General features: G+C 40.4%; 1 protein-coding gene across 4 annotated transcripts in view; it reads right to left on the bottom strand.

Annotated features, from left to right (window-relative positions):
* LOC122557901 (voltage-gated potassium channel KCNC1) overlaps nucleotides 1-20,560 on the bottom strand; it is a 159,900-nt gene that overhangs the window by 74,366 nt on the left and 64,974 nt on the right. For all 4 annotated transcript variants that reach the window (XR_015760192.1, XM_087996669.1, XM_043706105.2 and 1 more), the window contains exon 2: nucleotides 2,040-2,973. Coding sequence is in view for 3 of the 4 variants with exons in the window: in XM_087996669.1 (XP_087852795.1) it covers nucleotides 2,040-2,973 (934 nt within the window). In the remaining variant the exon portion in view is untranslated. The remainder of the gene's footprint in view (nucleotides 1-2,039; nucleotides 2,974-20,560) is intronic.

Here is a 20,560-nt window from a genome sequence, read left to right as displayed (position 1 = left end):
AATGGATTTGGGACTGATGGTGGAGTGGACCAAATTGGTGAAACTGTTTTTTTAGTGTGCTGAAAAAGGCGGATGGGCAAGATTGTACTTAGTAATGATATAAAGTTAGAGGGAATGCATGTGTCAGAGGGTCATCTATTGAACCCAGGTACGTGTGGAGTGTAACGTGAGGAAACTTTATAGTGGTTCTGGGAAGGTGAGGAAGTGGTGAGAGCAGAAGTTCAGGAAATAGTGTGGACAGGTCAAGACCACTGTCAGTCACCCCTCAGCTGAGGAAAAAGACAGATAGACATTTGGTTACTTCCAAATTAGACTTCAAATTCTTTGAGAGATAAACTGAAGCTGTCTGTAAGTATGAATATGGATCATGACAGATCTGGCTGTGGAAGTTGGATTGGAGTTAGAATAAAAGTGTGGAGTTGTGTGAGGTGGTGATGAGGTGTGGTGTTGGATTAGAGATAATCCATGTTTCTAAATGTTAATGGCTTGATTTTAACAGATTATATCTTACTTATTTGTACCCTTAACACAGGGGAATAACAGGATGCCAGTTTACATTCTAAACATCACAGAAACATTGATTTAACAAAGCAGAAATATAAAGCATGCTAAAGAGCAATCCACCATCAAAAGACAGTGATAGAGTCAGTAACATGGAAATTATTTTTGACAATGTTGTTTATGATTGCTTCCTGCACTTGCTTTAAAATCCTCTCACTATTTTACTGGTAATAATCATCGGTTAAAATTCATTGATTAACTTTACTGTTAAAAAGAGAAAGAAATTTGGTAGGAGTGTATGTTCAGATGACAACCTTGTGAACCATTATGTCTACTCTTTTGTTTTAGAAACATAGTTCATTGTTAAATATTCCAGGGTTAACCTCTCTGTTTATAATTTAATATCTCGTTTTCTCTCAGAAGGCAAACTTGTTAAAGGAAAATAAAACATTTCTTTTTGTGATATTAGCAGACGCACACTTAAAGCATTTGCTTGACACTCCTATTTTAATTCAGGTGTTAACCTGTTTATTTTAAATGTGCTCATTAGTATACAAATAGCAATTTCTAGGCTAAAAATTTTTAATACTAAAATAGGTGTTAGAAACATCTTAATCTGATGTGATTATGTGACTATATTTCTCTCATTGAAAGAGTTAAACATCTTTTGTACTAAAATGCACAATGATTTTATGCTAATTCACTCAGAAACAGCAGGGAAAGTGGCTTCTTCTCACATTACATTGCAGAAATATAATATTGTTTGTAATATTGCACTAAGTTATTTCAAGGAATATATGGTAGACATTTAAGAGCAACTGAGATCTATTTACAGAAAGACAAACTAAGGTCAATATTCTTTGCTGTGAAACTCTTTTAGACTACTTTTCTATGAGTTTCAAGTCTAACCCTGTATATATTTTCATGCAGCAACATTCCTGTAGGAAGTGGGCAGTAAATAGTCTCCAGAGAAATGATTTGGAATCCAAAACCTCTCAATGTAATCAATCTTCATTAATCTTACATTTCCTTACTATTGTTTAACCCCAGTCTTAATTTTCGTAGTTGACCAAATAAGGACAGGGATTCTCCTCAACCCACTTCCTAGACTGCAATACCTAGTTCGAGAGATTACTAACCAGTAAATTGTGAATATGCTAAATAATCCTAGTACATATAATATGTTTTGATAACCATTCTGAGATATAAATCTTCTACATTTTTTCTTCTTTTATCCAAAAAGAAAAATTGGCAGAAGCCATCAATTTACAGATTATAGTAAGAATCCACAACAGGCTGGTGATATTGAATTATCTCAATGATGAATGACTTGTTTCAAAGTAGGATCTACTGGATTGACTACATCCTATTTGGTAACATGCTTACTAAAAGGACATTTCTTACAAAACACTGGCATGGCTTAAATGTGCTGCCTTTCTAGAAACCCAAAGCTGGTTGGGATATAAAATGACTACCAGGGATAGGTGCAAAGGAGGCATTTGAGGATCAGATGGACATTCCTCTAAGAGGTTTCCTACCTGCTCTGTTTATTTCTAAAATCTCTTCCTGAGCGAGTGGGCATGTATCACTCTGTGTACTGTGATGTGGAGAGTTTACACCAGATTTACAATAATTGGGGGATCCCAGCTGGGGCGGTCTCGGTATATGCTTCTTTTTCTTCTTTGGTAATTTTTGTTTGGCCATCGCTAAGGAGTAATACATTCCAAAATTATTGACAATGACAGGGACTGGCATAGCAATGGTCAGCACGCCCGAAAGAGCACAGAGGGCTCCTACCAACATGCCCGACCATGTCTGAGGATACATGTCTCCATAGCCAAGTGTAGTCATGGTTACCACGGCCCACCAGAATCCAATCGGAATATTTTTGAAGTGTGTGTGATTATCAGCTCTCAGGTCATGGGGACTAGCACCTATCCTCTCAGCATAGTAGATCATGGTGGCAAATATCAGGACGCCGAGTGCCAAAAAGATGATGAGCAGCAGGAATTCATTGGTGCTTGCACGCAACGTATGTCCTAAAACTCTCAGTCCCACAAAATGGCGGGTCAGCTTGAAGATTCGTAGGATTCGCACAAAGCGGACCACTCGCAAGAAGCCCAGAACATCCTTAGCAGCTTTGGAAGACAAAGCACTGAGTCCTACCTCCAGATAGAAGGGAAGAATAGCCACAAAGTCTATGATATTGAGAGAATTCTTGATAAACTCCACCTTGTTGGGACAAAAAGTGATCCTCATGAGAAATTCAAAGGTAAACCATACCACACAGACTCCTTCGATGTACATTAAGAAGGCTTCTGTTTCAGTTTCCTGAATAACTTCCATCCGGGTTTCATTTCCATTCCTTACAATCTCTGTTCTGTTAACGATTGGATTAAATGCCTCATGGGTCTCAAGACAGAATGTGCTGATTGACACCAGAATGAAGAAAAGCGAAGCAAAAGCGCAGTACTGTGAAGAGATAAAAAAGAACAGAAAATCACTTGCAAGAATGGGATGATCATATCAAAGCATCTATAAAGGTTCCAAACAATAAGAACATAATTATTTCTGTGAATAGGAAAAGATTCATTTTCCCAACCTACTGCTTCCTAATTGCTTGCAGTCCTACTTAACCATTTTCTCCCCATCAGGTAAATGTAGAGGTCTTACAGTCACAGAAGGGAGCCCTGTTCAAAACAAGCATATCTTGGAAAATCAACATTAAAACGTTGTTGCTCTAGCTCTTAACTGTGATCATATCTAGTTGCTGGGAGCTGAGGAATAATCAATTTACTGCTATATGATGCAACCATTTCACCTCAGAGACGAAACCCATTGCATCATGAAAGCATATATACTGTACTGTGTTTCAGCCGTCTCCTTCAATAGTTTTTAAGTGAACGTCTTTCTTAGATGTTAATAGTGTCATGAAATTTCAAGTCTGATTCTCAACTTTTTAGCGTGTGCTCCCATTATTTGGAACTTTATTGGAAATAACTTGTCTAGATCATTTGGGTAAATTTCTAAGTAATTATGATAATTACATTTAGGTCACATTGAAGTTGCTTTTCTGTTGAACAATTTGAACAATTAACCCAATTGCTTTTCCATCCTTTACAGTTTATGGTATTAGAAGCATTGGTGTTAATTTTCCTGGAAAGCTTGAACTGGACTGGAAAGTTTCAAATAGAACCCCTTATTTAAGTAGGGAAGGAAGCAGAAAACAGTAACATATGAACAAGAAATAAGAGTGAGCGACTTGGCCCTTTGAGACTGTTCCTCCATTCAATAAGATCATGGCTGATCTGATTTTAACCTCAACTCCACATTCCTGAGAATATTTCACGCCATGGTCATCAATAATCTATCTACTGCTGCATTAAAAATATTTAAAGATTCTAGATCCACTGCCTACTGAGAAAAGCAGTTTAAAATCTCTCACCTCTCTGAGAGAAAACAATCTTCATCTTAAATCAGCAAACCCTTATTTTTAAACAATGATCCCTGATTATGGATTCTTCCATAACAGGAAAAATCCTTTTCACATCCACCCAGTAAGGACCTCCCCCAAGGATCTCACATGTTTCAAATAAGTCACCTCTGACTCTTTTAAACTCCAGAGGATACAGGCCTAGCCTGTCTAGCCTTTCCTCATGAGACAACCCACTCATTCCAGGTAGAGCATAGTCAACATCTGAACTGATCTAGTGTATTAGCATCCTTCTGCAAGTACAGTGACCATTACTATACTTAGTACTCCAGACTTAATCTTGCTAACTCCCTGTACAACTGAATTGCAACCTCCCTACCCTTGAATTTAATTCCCCTTGCAATAAACGATAACATTTTAGGAAACTAAGGCCAGTTAGCTTGACGTCTATCATGAGGAAGGTATTAAAATTGATTATTAAACAGATTTTAGCACTTAGAAAATCTCAGGGTAATCAGGAAGAGTCAACATGATTTTGTCAAAGAGAAATCATGTTTAACCAATTTATTGGAGTTCTTTGAAGCATTAAAACACACAATGGATAAAGGGAAGCATGTATTTGTTCTCTACATTTCCAGAAGGAATTGTTAAGGTAACCTATCAAAGGCTATTATGGAAAATAAAAGCTCCTGTTTTGGGACTAACATTTTAGCATAGAATATAAATTAGAATAGAAGATTGGCTGCTTGGTAGAAAACTGCAAGGATGTAAAAGTGGATCTTTGCCTGATCGGCAAGGTGTAATCAGTGGAGTCCACAGGAATCTGTTCTGGTGCCTCAACCTTTTACAATTTACATCAATTACTTAGATAAGGGGAGCTGAGACATGGTATCTAAATTAACACTTGACCTTAAGATAGGTGGGAAAGTATGATGCAAAGAAGCCATTAGAGCTGAACCTTTTTTTTTGTCAAGTCTGAATTGAATTGAGTTTTTAAAGGGATTTCCACCATTAGGATGTAGGAAGTTTTTTTCATCAGAACACACCAAGTTCATCTCAATAACTACCTACACTGCCCCAAGATGTCGTCACATCCAAATCCAGCTCCATGTTACCATGCATTGTTCCCAGAACAACTTGCCACTCAGCGGATATCCCAGAGTTCACTATCATTCCTTGTGCACCCACCATCTTTAAAGGTTCTTTGTACACCCAGACAAGCACAGTCAGTCCAGAGTAGCATCCTGACATTTTCCCCAATTGTAGCAGACAGGGGAAGATTGGCACCTCATTCGCGGGCAGGGGCCTGGAGCTCCTGCTGGACAGGGTTGGGCAGAGGCTTTTCTTTCCCTAGGTCCAGCAATGGAGGCCATGACAGCAGACCATACCAGCCTGGTCTGAGATTGCCACCTGTGTTTAAGTAGTCTCGGCTGTCTCGAGGAATGTCCAGCACTGTAGGAAGAAGGTCAATGATCATCTCCAGTCTGCCAGCATAGGTGCCAGCACCTTCTCTGCAATACCTCACACTCTCCGCTTCTGTATCCATCTCCCCTCAAGGCTCATGCTCTATCACTCTCACGATTGCATGCAACATCTTGCCTCATTCATTCTCACGCACCTAATCACAAAACCCACTAATCCTACATGTCCTTAGTGCTGCCTACCCCACTTGTTCAGGACACCTCCCCACCAGCACCAAAAGTAACAGTTGTGCCGTCCGCTTTCATCTTCCATTATAGCTGCCTCTCTCTCATTTCAAGAGAAAAGGCAGAAAGGCTGAAATTGAGTAGGCTGTCCAACATTTCATTCCTCACCCTTATGTAGAGAGCATCCTAACTCTGATTGCCCCAAGTGACTGACTGACTGTGTCCAAGGCCCTTGACTGGTATCGAAGGCTGCCCTTTACTTACTGTACTGGAATCCTGGAGTAGGGTAATCGCACTGAGTGACCACACTAATACTCATACAAGCCTCCTGGCTTTGTGTCTGCACTAACAACAAAGCAAGGTACTCTGAGCCTGTATCACTGGCTGAAGGGCAAAGCACATAAAGACAATGCAACGTAAAGATGCTTTGAACATCCAAGTAGACTCAGTGAGTGAAGAACCAGAGATGCAGCCTGGTCCAGTCCATATGCTGGCTCTTGTCCAGCATTCCCTCTCAATTTTTTACCTTCTGTGGGGACCTCTAAGATCCACGCACAGCAACAACTTCAGGAACCTTAAAGTCAACGCTGCGAACTGCATCTGCATGCCCAATTGCTGTACGCAGAACATTGGAGCACATAGCTTAGAGAGAAAGATGGTGCATGTCCTTGACTGCAGTGTCTTCGCAGCAGATTTACAGTGATAGCTGTCAGTGCAGCCAGAGGTGCAGCATTGAAATGCAGAAGCACCTTGTAAGTGGATTGGAGGTGCATCATGAGGGCTCTTTGAGGCTGATACACATCAGATGCCAATGTCTGTGGACATGAAGTGTGTGTGGCCAATGCCCCTGGATAGCGCCATGAGATGTAGCCTCAGTTCAACATGGAAGCAAGTGACGAGCTAAAGTTGCCAGGTACCCACTGTGACCTCCATATTGAACGTTCTCAAATTCAGATTGTTAGGTGTATTTGGTAAGATAGTAAGCTGATTACTAATGAGACAAGTTGGGCTGTATTAAGGTGTTTAACAAACAATGATTTCTCTTAATTGGCAATATGCTGTTATTGAGTGAGAAACTCAACGTGCTGCTTGTGAGTCACAAAAAGGTAGAACCCAGGTACAGCGTGTAATCAAGAAGGTTAATGGGATGCTATTCTTTATTGCAAGAATAATTGAATATCAAGTGAGAATTTTATGTTTCAATTATATAGGTTATTGTTGAAACAACATCTCAAATACTTGTGCTGTGTTGGCTTCCTTATTAAAGGAAAGATTGAAGTCCATTGGTGACAGATCAGGGGAGATTTATCAAATTCATAGCTGGAATCAGTAGGTTGCCTTATAAAGATAGGTTGTACAGGCTGGGCGTGTTTCCACTGGAGTTTAGAAGATGTGGCATGACTTAATTGAAGGCTGTAAGATCCTGATTGGTCTTGACAAGGTGGACATGGAAAGGATGTTTCCTCCTGTGGGTCAGTCCAGAAATAGAGGGCACTATTTTAAATTTAGTGGTTGCCCCTTCAGGAGGTGAGGAGAATATTTTTCTCTCACAGAGATATGTGACTTTGGACCTCCCCCTCCCCCTGCCCCACTCATAAGGCAGTGGAGGAGGTAGGTCATTAAAATATATTTAAGACATACGTTCTTGTTAAGCATGGCAATAAAGGAGTATTGGCGCAAGATAGCAATGTAGAATTCAAAACATCAATATATCAGTCATGGTATTATTGAGTAGCAGAGAAGCTCAAAGGGCCAATTGGGCTATTTCAGCTCATATTTCAAATGTTCATAATCATTCTTCCATTTATATTCTCAAAAGCAAAGATGTCTTTCATATATAATATAAAAATAAGAAATACTGGAAGAACTCAGTGTGGCTGTGTCTATGGGGAGAAAAACAGACTTAATGTTTCACGTCCAAATTGAATCTTCTTCAGACCTGCCTTTCATATGAATTGATGAACCAGAGCTGCACTGGGTAATCCAAATACAGTCAGGCCAATATCTTGTATAGCAGCAAGCCTAACTTCTCATAAATCCTAATACCTCTTTTTCACTGCAGCTGATCACTAAGTTAAACATTTTTGGTAGATGGATGTTTAACATGATACATTAATAAAGAGATTTTTATTTTATTATATACTTGTTGTGTATCTTTACACAGTGTTTTGATACAAATCACTGGTTTGCTAGTCCATTTCAGCATCAAGTTAAGAGTCAACCTCATTGCTGTGGGTCTGGAGTCACAGATAAGCCAGACTGGGTAAAGATGGTAGATTTACATCTCTAAGGATGTCAGTGAACTAGATGAACTTTTATGAAAATCCATGTAGCTTATGGTCACTGTTACCAATGCTAACTTTATTATTGTAGATTTATTTAATTAATTGCATTTTTAAATTCCACCATGTGCCATTGTGGGATTTGAACTCATTAGTCCAGGCCTCATTATTATTATCCTACTAATAACATTTATGCTATTCTGCCTTTCCCAGGTAACACATTTTATTTTAAGCATATTTATGCCAGGATCATAAAGAAAATAATTTCTATATTTATGACCTCGACATAGCTTTCAGAGTCATTTTTTTTATTTAGTTAAAGCTCCTCCTTTTATCTTTGCTCCCAGATTAATGGACACCCAACTAAAGTCAGGTGCTTTATTTTATAATGGCATTAAATTGAGAGCGCTGAGTAGAAGAAAGCAGGAAATTATGAATATCTCTTGATGAATCCTTTTCTACCATTAATGTTGATTTGTGATGGATGTAGTGTCACTACTATGAATACCAAAATTTCATGTCATGTTCAAAAGTTTTAAAGTGCTGTATTTCTCACTAATATGTCTTTAGCAATAACAATGACCCATTTGGACAGAGTTCTTGAATTCTGAGTATCTCTGCTTTGATACAGAACTGGAAGGAGAAAATATGATTCGCAGATTGAGCGCGGTCATGAAATTCATTAGCCCTCTGACTACTTTGTCAATGTAATAATCTAAATTTACAATAATGCTGGCCCTGTACAGATACTGTTCACAGGTTGATGTGTGGCACATTACCAGATTAATTCACACGGAGCTCTAATTTGTATCTGACCTTGTCATCTTTTGCTTCACTACACAAGGACTGAAAATGATTCTGTTTTACACTGAACACTGACAAATACGTACATATAAAAGGAACTCCATACTATGCTGTAATATTCTGTGAATATGTGGAAATTTTACAAATACTTAACCCAACGATCAATAAAAATATGTGATGTTATTGTTAAGTCATGGAGCTTTCACTCATGAGATTTCTTGTATTAATCCAAATGCAATTGCTGTCAATGTAACAGTTGCATTGGGAATAAATTGTATTCTGTAGAACACATACATTCTCAGAGGACTGATCACCTTTACAAGGTTTTTCTGATTTGTATGTAACACTTTCCCAGATAAACCTATTATAAACATTTGGAAATACATATTTCCCTGACTTGGTGAATTTTCTTCCTTTTCTTCCATGCATTTTCGTCCCTTGAATCTTCTGTATCTCCCACTGTATAGTTAGATGAATATTTTCCTCTTCCTTACTGTATAACTCAATAAATATTCCCATTCCTCTCCTCTATGTTTGATTGTCAATACTCTCCCTTCCCTTTGCATAATAAGACAGTGAATATGTCCCTTTGCCAAAGTAGGAGAGGGGAATAGTGACTGCATCATTTTCAGTCCTTGTGTAGTGAAGCAAAAGATGACAAGGTCAGATACAAATTAGAGCTCCGTGTGAATTAATCTGGTAATGTGCCACACATCAACCTGTGAACAGTATCTGTACAGGGCCAGCATTATTGTAGATTTAGATTATTACTTGTAAGAAGGGGAAGTGGATATCAGTATCCACCATGCAATAAATGTTCTTCCTCTCTCACTGCAGCCCGGTGAATATCTGCTCGCTGTTTAACCCATTGGCTCAAATCTTCTGATCTGGGTCAGAATCCCTATTTCCACACAGATCAGACAAAAAAATGCCCATTTACTTTGGTGGAAATTTCTGAGCCAGGAGTCTTCCCAGTTTAAACATTCTAGTCCAGTCCAGCAATCCACACAGGTAGCAGCTGAAACCACCCTCCCTCTTTCATCACAGAACTGTCATATGCCACCCTTTAATGACTTGAAGCCACTTCAACATCTAAGTGAATGTCGGCTAATGAAGGGGTGCCAAGTGGGTGGGCTTGTAGAATGTCAGATGGGTGAGGGGTTAGAGTGCCACATGGGTGAAGTGGAAAGGTGCCAGGTGGGAGGAATAGGGCGGCACATGGGTGGGAAGTGTGTCAGGTTGGTGATGGTTACAGGTGCCTGATATGTCATCCTAGTCACCCTGGGCCTCCTCCACCGCCAGATTCAAGCTACCTGATGCCTGGAGGAAGAACGCCTCATTTTCCATCTTGGGGCCCTCCAACCACACGGGATCAATGTTGATTTCATCAGTTTCCTCATGTCTCCTCCCCCCACCTTATCCCAGATCCAACTATTCAACTTGGCGCTGCAAACTTGAACTGTACTACCTGACCATCTTCCTTCCCAACTATCTGCTCCACACTCACTCCAACCTATTACCATTACCTCCCACCTTCATCTACCTATCGCATTCCCAGCTACCTTCCCCCAAAGCCTAGCCACTCTCCCATTTATCTCTCAGTCTCCTTGGGCCTCCCCCACATTCCTGATGAAGAGCTTATGGTCGAAATGTCAACTCTCCTGCTCCTCAGATGCTGCCTGACCAGCTCTGCTTTTCCAGCTCCTCACTATTTGACTCTGGTCACCTACTAACCTGAGTTGGAACCTTGTCCAGCTCTCTGACCCCAATATAGAGTTAGGAAAAACTGGAAGGACTGCAAATGCTGTAAATCAGAAACAAACTGGAAAATGCTGGAAAAGTTCAGCAGGTCTGGCAGCATCTGGGGAGAGAAATCATAGCCAACCTTTCGGGTTGATGTTCAGGTTCTGAGGAATGGTCACTTAGCCCGAAACGTTAACTCTGTTTTCTCTCCACAGATGCTGCCAGATCTGCTGAGGCTTTTCAGCAATTTCTATTTTTATCAGAGAGTTAGAGCCATTTTTCGGAGGGTTTCAGATAGCAGGTAATAACACAAGTAAAGTTGTCTTATCCTTACTGTTGCAGGCTGTCTGAATTTTGAGTTTTCTCATTCAGTTTTAAATTTTCATTTTGTTAAAGTATTTGATAAGGTTAGACTACTTACTAAGATAAGAGCCCATGGCATTGGAGATGGTATATTGGCATGGATAGAGGATAGGCTAACTGATAGAGTTGGGGTAAGTGGAGCATTTTTACAACCTGCAATTAGTACAGTGCCATGGTGATCTTAGGATTTGGTAAGATGGGTGATGTCATTTTCAATTCTTCTTCTCAAGGGGAGGTAGATAGGATCTAAATCAATGTGTTTATTGGTGAAGTTCCGGTTAGAGTGCCATACCTCTAAGAATTTTCATGCATATCTTTATTTTGCCTGTCCTAGGATGTGTGTTGTCCCAGTCAAAGTGGTGTCCTTTCTTCTTTGTCTGTATGTATAGAAACTAGTGATAGTGGGTTGTATCTTTTGGTGATCAGTTAGTGTTCATGTATCCTGGTAGCAAGTTTCCTGCTAGTTTGTCTGATGCCGTTTTGTTTTACAGTTCATGCATGGTATATTATAAATGATGTTGGTTTTGCTGGTAGTATCTAATGGATCCTTTAGGTTCATTAGTCGCTGTATAAGTGTCTTGGTAAGTTTGTGGGCTACCATGATGCCAAGGGAGTCTGAGTACTCTGGAAGTCATTTCTGATAAGTATTTGATGTAAGGTACTGTAGCTATAGTTTTTGGTTGCATTATGTCTGCTTGTTCGGGCTTGTTTCTGAGGAATTGGCAGATTGTATTTATTGGGTATCCATTTTTCTTGAAAACATTGTATAGATATTTTTCTTCTGCTTTTTGTAGTTCTTAGGTGCTACAGTGTGATGTAGCTTGTTGAAATAATGTCTTGATACAGCTTAGTTTGTGGGTGTTGAGATGATTGCTTCTGAAGTTAAGTACTTGTTTGTTATTTATCTGTAGACGCTAGTTTGAAGCTCTCTGTCAACTGTCACATCTAGGAATGGGAGTCATTTATACGATACCATACAAGAACTGTAACAAACACTACATTGGACAAACTAGCAGGAAACTTGCCTCCATGGTACATGAACACCAACTGGCCACCTAAAGACATGACCCACTATCACTAGTTTCTATACATACAGACAAAGAAGGACACCACTTTGACTGGGACAACACACACATCCTAGGACAGGTGAAACAAAGACACGCATGAGAATTCTTAGTAGCATGACATTCTAACCAGAACTCCATCAATAAACACATCGATTTAAATCCTTGAAAAAAGAACTGACAATGACATCACCCACCTTAAGAAACTACCTTATAAATAGAGAGGCAGGACATACCACCAGCGCTTCACGGGAGACCTCACTGATGATGTCACCTAGTATGGTGGTGAAGCGTCTGAAAACAAATCGTCAAGCTCAGCAAGCTAACTTACATACTTATCATCAACCTAAGCTATGAATCTTCTCAAAAATCGCCAATGGTATAATCAAATCAACCATGATCTTACTGAGTAGCAGGGTAGGCTTGAGAAGTCAAGTGGCCTACTCCTGCTCTTAGTTTGTAAATACAGAAATGGATGGCGCACAAGACCAATGATAGTTTTGTTGAAAATTCTTAAACTTAAGCAACAAATGGAATCAACAATATGGCATTTCAAACACACAGCACAGCATCATTGGAAGCATTGCTGAGACAGCACCCACTAATGACAGTAACAATGACCACTGATCAACTCAATCACTTGTCTGACTGCTAAATAATCAGGTCGAGAGCTGTTATATGCCTTGTGATGCTTCTCTAAATGACCGTCACTCTTTTATTTATTAAAGTTAGAACTCAATGCTCAAGATTTAATTTTATCCAGAAACAAACTGGTTGATGAATCATTGCTTACATATAATGAATCACATGATCCAGTTGTGCTGGCGGGCAGTCATTCAGTATAAATATTGCTGTTCCATTTCTAAACTGAAGCTATCAAAACAACCATTCAGTATATACATTACAGTTCTATTTCTGAACTGAAACTAAAGAAACAACCATGGTTTCCTGTGCTAAGGTTCCAAAAGGTGAATACTGTTAGCGTCGTCAACTGGAGTACTGCCCAGTTTAGACACCATGTGCCCCCATCAACTACTCTCTGTATAGACGTGGCACAAATGAACAAATAAACAGAATTCAAACTCTGTCTACACTGATCAAACAATGTGACTTCACTCCAACTACAGAATATCTGCACAAATGTGTCATTCTGACAAAGATTCTGAGTGGAGGATCTGTTTCTGTGCTGTATGTCTCTATGACTTTATGACTTTATGAGTAGTCAGTGGGTGTATACATAAAAAGGAAATGAGGGAGCACAGCACCACTTGCTCAGAAATAACATGAATGGCTTAAAAACTCAAGAGCAAGAACTAGCGGAGTTGCGGGTAGCATGAACTGATTGATTTTACTGAACCATGAAAAACAGGAAGAGTGCCAGAGACTTTCTGGAGTCAGGATGGAGAACAATTTTCAAGAGAATAATCTTTCACAACATAAGGGTGTTGCTGTCTAAACTAGCATTTGTTGTCCAATACTAATAACACTTGAGGATGTGAAGGTTGGCTGCTTTCTTGAACTGCAGTAGTCAATGTGGTATATGTAACAATTTGGTATGAACTGAATATCTTGCTTGGCGATTTCACAGAACAGTTGAGTCATGAGATCATGGCTGATCTGATAATCCTCAATTCCACACTCCTGCCATTTTCCCATAACACTGAATTCTCTTACTGATTAAAAATCTACTTTTCTCAGCCTTGAATAGGATTAATGACCCAGCCTTAACAGCAATAAAGAATTCCACATATCCAACAACCTCTGAAAGAAGAACTTTCTCCTCATCTCTGTTTCAAAACTGGTAAAAACTTGGGGGATAGAGTACAATTTGAGGTTATGCATTTTGGCAGGAAGAATAAAAGAGCCAAATATTACTTAAATGGGGAAAAAAACTGCAGAAAGCTGCAATGGGGGATTTTGAGGTCCTCATGCAAAATCAAAAAAGGCAAGCATCCAAGTTGAGTTATTAATAGGGAAGACATTAATAGGGCTGTTGGCATTAATTTCAAAGGAAGTCATCTTACTCCAAGATTATCTTGTCTGATCTTATACCCTCCCCCAAGAGGAAACAACCTCTCGGTATTTACGCTATCGAAACTCTTAAGAATTTTGGAGTTTCAGTAAGATCTCCTCTCATTCTTCTAAATTCCAGTGAGGACATGCCCAATTTACTCAAGCTCTTCTCATAAGAGAGTGCTTCCTTACCTGGGATCAGTTTAGTGAATCTTCTCTGGACTCCCTCCAATGCCAGTATATTTTTCCCTCGATAAGGTGACCCAAGATGTTCAAAATATTCAAGATATGAATTTTAAGTGTTAGCTAGTACCTTGTTTCATTTTAGCAAGGTCTCTCTAATTTGTACTCCACTTCCTTTGAAATTAATGCCAACAGCTCATTTGTCTTCCCTATTAACTACTTAACTTGGATGCTTGCTTTATTTGATTTTGCATGAAGACATCCAAATCCCCCTATTGCAGCTTTCTGCAGTCTTTCCCCATTTAAGTAATATTCAGCTGTTTTATTCTTCCTGACTAATTTCTTAACTTCACATTATTTTCCATTTACACATCACATAGATGGGTTACAGTCACGTAGATTGGTTAACTCCAGGAAGGGTAAGAGAGGTAGGCAGCTAGTGCAGGAGTCTTTTGTGGATATACCCATTTCAAATAGGTATGCTGTTTTGGAAAATGTAGGGGTGATGGATTCTCAGGGGAACATAGCACGAACAGCAAGTTTCTGGTATTGAGACTGGCTCTAATGCAACGGGGGGTACATTGGTTTCTGAGAGATCAATTGTGTTAGGGAATTCTGTAGTCAGAGGTACAGACAGACGTTTCTGTGGCCAGCAGAGAAAAAGCAGAATGGTGTGTTGTTTCCCTGGTGCCAGGATCAAGGATGTCTCAGAGAGGGTGCAGAATGTTCTCACGGGGGAGAGGGGCCAGCAGGAGGCCATTGTCCACATTGGAACCAACGACATTGGAAGGGAAAAGATTGAGATTCTGAAGGGAGATTACAGAGAGTTAGGCAGAAATTTAAAAAGGAGGTCTTCAAGGGTAGTAATATCTGGATTACTCCCAGTGCTACGAGCTAGTGAGGGCAGGAATAGGAGGATAGAGCAGATGAATGCATGGCTGAGGAGCTGGTGTATGGGAGAAGGATTCACATTTTTGGATCATTGGAATCTCTTTTGGGGTAGAAGTGACCTGTACAAGGAGGACGGATTGCACCTAAATTGGAAGGGGACTAATCTACTGGCAGGGAAATTTGCTAGAACTGCTTGAGAGGATTTAAACTAGTAAGGTGGGGGGGGGGGGGGGGGGTGCGCCCCAGGGAGATAGTGAGGAAAGAGATTGATCTGAGACAGGTATGGCTGAGAACAGAAGTGAGTCACACAGTCATGGCAGACAGGGACAAGGTAGGACTAATAGATTAAACTGCATTTATTTCAATCCAAGGGGCCTAGAGGGAAGGCAGATGAACTCAGGGCATGGTTAGGAACATGGAACTGGGATATCATAGCAATTACAGAAACATGGCTCAGGGATGGGCAGGACTGGCAGCTTAATGTTCCAGGATACACATGCTACAGGAAGGATAGAAAGGGAGGCAAGAGAGGAGGGGGGTGGCATTTTTGATAAGGGATAACATTACAGCTGTGCTGAGGGAGGATATTCCCGGAAATACATCCAGGGAAGTTATTTGGGTGGAACTGAGAAATAAGAAAGGGATGATCTCCTTAATGGGATTGTATTATAGACCCCCCCAATAGTCAGAGGGAAATTGAGAAACAAACTTGTAAGGAGATCTCAGCTATCTGTAAGAATAATAGGGTAGTTATGGTAGGGGATTTTAACTTTCCAAACATCGACTGGGTACTGCCATAGTGTTAAAGGTTTAGATGGAGAGGAACTTCTTAAGTGTGTACAAGACAATTTTCTGATTCAGTATGTGGATGTACCAACTAAAGAAAGTGCAAAACCTGACCTACTCTTGGGAAATAAGGCAGGGCAGGTGACTGAGGTGTCAGCGGGGGGGGGGGCAGCGACCATAATTCTATTTGTTTTAAAATAGTGATGGAAAAGGATAGATCAGATCTAAAAGTTGAAGTTCTAAATTGGGGAAAGGCCAATTTTGATGGTATTAGGCAAGAACTTTCGAAAGCTGATTGGAGGCAGATGTTCGCAGGTAAAGGGATGGCTGGAAAATGGGAAGCCTTCAGAAATGAGATAACAAGAATCCAGAGAAAGTATATTCCTGTCAGGGTGAAAGGGAAGGCTGGTAGGTATAGGGAATGCTGGATGACTAAAGAAATTGAGGGTTTGGTTAAGAAAAGGAAGGAAACATATGTCAGGTACAGACAGGATAGATCGAGTGAATTCTTAGAAGAGTATAAAGGAAGTAGGAGTATACTTAAGAGGGAAACCAGGCGGGCAAAAAGAGGACATGAGATAGCTTTGGCAAATAGAATTAAGGAGAATCCAAAGGGTTTTTACAAATATATTAAGGACAAAAGGGTAACTAGGGAGAGAATAGGGCCCCTCAAAGGTCAGAAAGGCGGCCTTTGTGTGGAGCCACAGAAAATGGGGGAGATACTAAATGAATATTTTGCATCAGTATTTACTGTGGAAAAGGATATGGAAGATATAGCCTGTTGGGAAATAGATGGTGACATCTTGCAAAATGTCCAGATTACAGAGGAGGAAGTGTTGGATGTCTTGAAACAGTTAAAGGTGGATAAATCCCCAGGACCTGATCAGGTGTAACCGAGAACTCTGTGGGAAGCTAGAGAAGTGATTGCTGGACCTCTTGCTGAGATATTTATATCATCGATAGTCACAGCTGAGGACTGGAGGTTGGCAAACGTGGTGCAACTGTTTAAGAAGGGCGGTAAAGACAAGCCAGGGAACTATAGATCGGTGAGCCTGACTTTGGTGGTGGGCAAGTTGTTGGAGGGAATCCTGAGGGACAGGATGTACATGTATTTGGAAAGGCAAGGACTGATTAGGGATAGTCAACATGACTTTGTGCATGGGAAATCATGTCTCACAAACTTGATTGAGTTTTTTGAAGAAGTAACAAAGAAGATTGATGAGGGCAGAGCAGTAGATGTGATCTATATGGACTTCAGTAAGGCGTTCGACAAGGTTCCCCATGGGAGACTGGTTAGCAAGGTTAGATCTCATGAAATACAGGGAAAACTAGCCATTTGGATACAGAACTGGCTCAAAGGTAGAAGACAGAGGATGGTGGTGGTCAAGGGTTGTTTTTCAGACTGGAGGCCTGTGACCAGTGGAGTGCCGCAAGGATCGGTGCTGGGTCCTCTACTTTTTGTCATTTACATAAATGATTTGGATGTGAGCATAAGAGGTACAGTTAGTAATTTTGCAGATGACACCAAAATTGGAGGTGTAGTGGACAGCAAAGAGGGTTACCTCAGATTACAACAGAATCTGGACCAGATGGGCCAATGGGCTGAGAAGTGGCAGATGGAGTTTAATTCAGATAAATGCGAGGTGCTGCATTTTGGGAAAGCAAATCTTAGCAGGACTTATACACTTAATGGTAAGGTCCTAGGGAGTTTGCTGAACAAAGAGACCTTGGAGTGCAGGTTCATAGTTCCTTGAAAGTTGAATCACAGGTAGATAGGATAGTGAAGAAGGCATTTGGTATGCTTTCCTTTCTTGGTCAGAGTATTGAGTACAGGAGTTAGGAGGTCATGTTGCAGCTGTACAGGACATTGGTTAGGCCACTGTTGGAATATTGCATGCAGTTCTGGTCTCCTTCTTTTCAGAAAGGTGTTGTGAAACTTGAAAGGGTTCAGAAAAGATTTACAAGGATGTTGCCAGGGTTGGAGGATCTGAGCTACAGGGAGAGGCTGAACAGGCTGGAGCTGTTTTCGCTGGACCGTCGGAGGCTGAGGGGTGACCTTATAGAGGTTGACAAAATTATGAGGGGCATGGATAGGATAAATAGACAAAATCTTTTCCCTGGGGTCGGGGAGTCCAGAACTAGAGGGCATAGGTTTAGGGTGAGAGGGGAAAGATATAAAAGTGACCTAAGGGGCAACTTTTTCACGCAGAGGGTGGTACTTGTATGGAGTGAGCTGCCAGAGGATGTAGTGGAGGCTGGTACAATTGCAACATTTAAGAGGCATTTGGATGGATATATGAATAGGAAGGGTTTGGAGTGATATGGGCCGGGTGCTGGCAGGTGGGACTAGATTGGGTTGGGATATCTGGTCGGCATGGACGGGTTGGATCGAAGGGTTTGTTTCCATGCTGTACATCTCTATGACTCTATGACTCTATTTTCCATTTCTCAAGTTTTTGCCACTTGCTAAATGTTTCTATGTCCCTCTATAGACGTTTTGTTTCATCCTTGCTCCTTGTCTTCATAATTATTTTTGTGTCAGCCGCAAACTTGATGGTAATACATTCATTCTCTCATCCAAGTCACAGTAAATAATTATAGCACTGATCCCTATGGCACACCACTAGTTATCCCAACTCCCTGTCTTCTATTAATTAGCCAATCTCCTATATGCTAATATTATACCCCCAGCACCATGCATTCTTGCTTTATTGAATAGTTTATGTGTGGTCTTTATTGAATGCCTTTTGGCAATCCACACATTTCACATCTAATGAATCTCCTTTATCTATTTTACCTGTTATCTCCGCAAAGGTTTCTGATAAATTTGTCAGGTATGATTTCCCCATCATGAAAACACACTGACTCTAATTGTTTATATTGTGTATTTCTAAACACTCTGCTATGGGCACAGAGATCCCTGCAATAAGTGCAGCATGAAACCAAAATACACAGAGACAGTCAACAATTCTTGGAGAACACAAGATCATAAAATACACCAAAAAGGGGATTCCAGAAGAGATTATAGAGAAGGAGGGTACAGGGGAGAACACAGAAGTGTACATTGGGAAATTTAACATGGAGAATGAGATTGAAAGGTAATACAATGGGGTTGATTGCTTTCATATAAGTTAGCATGAAAAGGAAAATCTAGAAGGCAATGCAGAGGAGATCATGGAGAAAAACACAATGAAGGAGTAACCAGAGAAAAGAACATAGAGAAGGAGAGGGAGTGGAAAAGGATGGCATGGAGGGGAAGAAACCACAGGCAAGCAAGGAGAACGTGAACATGGAGATGACCATGGTTGAGGAGAATGTGGAAAAGGAATGCATTGGGAAGATGAATGAAGAGAAGGAGTGTAAAGGAGGACACAGCAGAGAAAATAATCAAAGGGAGGATGACGAGGAAGGAGAGTGTAGAGGAGGGTGTGGAGATGGGAAGTACAGGAGGACTGCATGGACAAGAAGAGCATGGGGAGGGTGAGTGTGGGGGAAGTGAACATGGGAAGAACAGCAAGAAGGAGAACGCACAGAAACAGTAATCAGAGGTGGAGAACCCAGAGTTGGAATGCCTGGTTGTTGGCTTTTAAGTAGCCTCTTAACTAGCCTCTCAAGGCTTTAGACTCCCTGCTAATGCATGCAGCAAATGGACAGCATGGGAAGTAATGGCTGCGTGGAGATTTCTTTTTAAACAGCAGGCATCTCGTGCTTCCTGTTTAGCAATGAAGAGATGTGGAGTAATTACAGACCACCATCTCTGCATCTAAATTCAGATGTTATCGATATCAGCCCTCCCCAGCATGCTGGGATAGATGTCATCACTCTTCAGGTATTTGTTTAGCAATAATTTTATTTTGATTTGAAAGTCTATATATCTGTACCACTGCCTAATTTTGCCCAGTAATGTAAGGCATTAACATTTAAACAATCATCCTGTTCTCTGGTCTTTTTCATTCCCATTGGCACTTAAGCTGCTCATTTCTTGTCCTCTGCTGTAAATATACCAGAACATTTCCTTGATATAGTGTTCATCATCTGCAGTAAAACTTATTTCTGTATTTGTTCCATTGAACTCTTCATCTTTCTCTGTAGGTTTTGTCAAATTAATTGTTCTTTTAAATCTTAAGTTGTTTAAGTAATCTATCCAGTATCATTCTTTGAGACTGTATTTAATAATATTTGCTTGGAATAGTCTTACATATTCCTCAGTATGATTTCTCCTCTTTTCTCATGTCCTAATCAATTGCCTGTTCAAGATCTGATTATTGGTCCCCTGTAGTGTGGATTCTTATGGAACTTTAATCATTTTGTTATGGGGTTGGTTAGCTCAGTTAGCTGGATGGCCGATTTGCAACAGAATGAAGCCAACAGCATGAAAACAATTCCTGCACCTCCTGAGGTCATCATAATGGGCCCACCTTCTCAACTTCACCCTTCTCCTGAGGCATGGTGACCCTCAGGTGAAACGATCTCCAGTCGTCTCTCTTTGATGAGTTATCTGGGCCTTTGGTGACCTATTATGTTGTTGTCACTATCACCAAGAGGTGCCTTAACTTCCATTGCAATATATTGGCAAACACAATATCATTTCCACATTTGTAGATTTAAATGTATCCCTTAATCAAGGGACTTGTCCTTTTAATTGTGAGCTGGCAATATGTAGCAAATCTGCTATGGCTCTCTATGAACTGCAAATTACATGTCTGAGTGCTTCAAGGGAGATATTACTTTCCCAAACAATCTTATACCATTGCCTCCTGTCTTATATATTCTGGCTTTTCTGTTTATGTTCATCTCCACCAAGTGGGATATTTAATTTCATACTGGTCCGTGAGTACTCTACTTGTGGAA

The sequence above is a fragment of the Chiloscyllium plagiosum genome, unplaced genomic scaffold, assembly GCF_037043375.1.
Source record: "Chiloscyllium plagiosum isolate Xiang-an unplaced genomic scaffold, Cpla_swu_hap1 HiC_scaffold_18, whole genome shotgun sequence".
Classification (NCBI taxonomy): domain Eukaryota; kingdom Metazoa; phylum Chordata; class Chondrichthyes; order Orectolobiformes; family Hemiscylliidae; genus Chiloscyllium; species Chiloscyllium plagiosum.
Note: the sequence above shows the minus strand (reverse complement) of the source record. Positions and strands in the feature narration are given on the sequence as shown.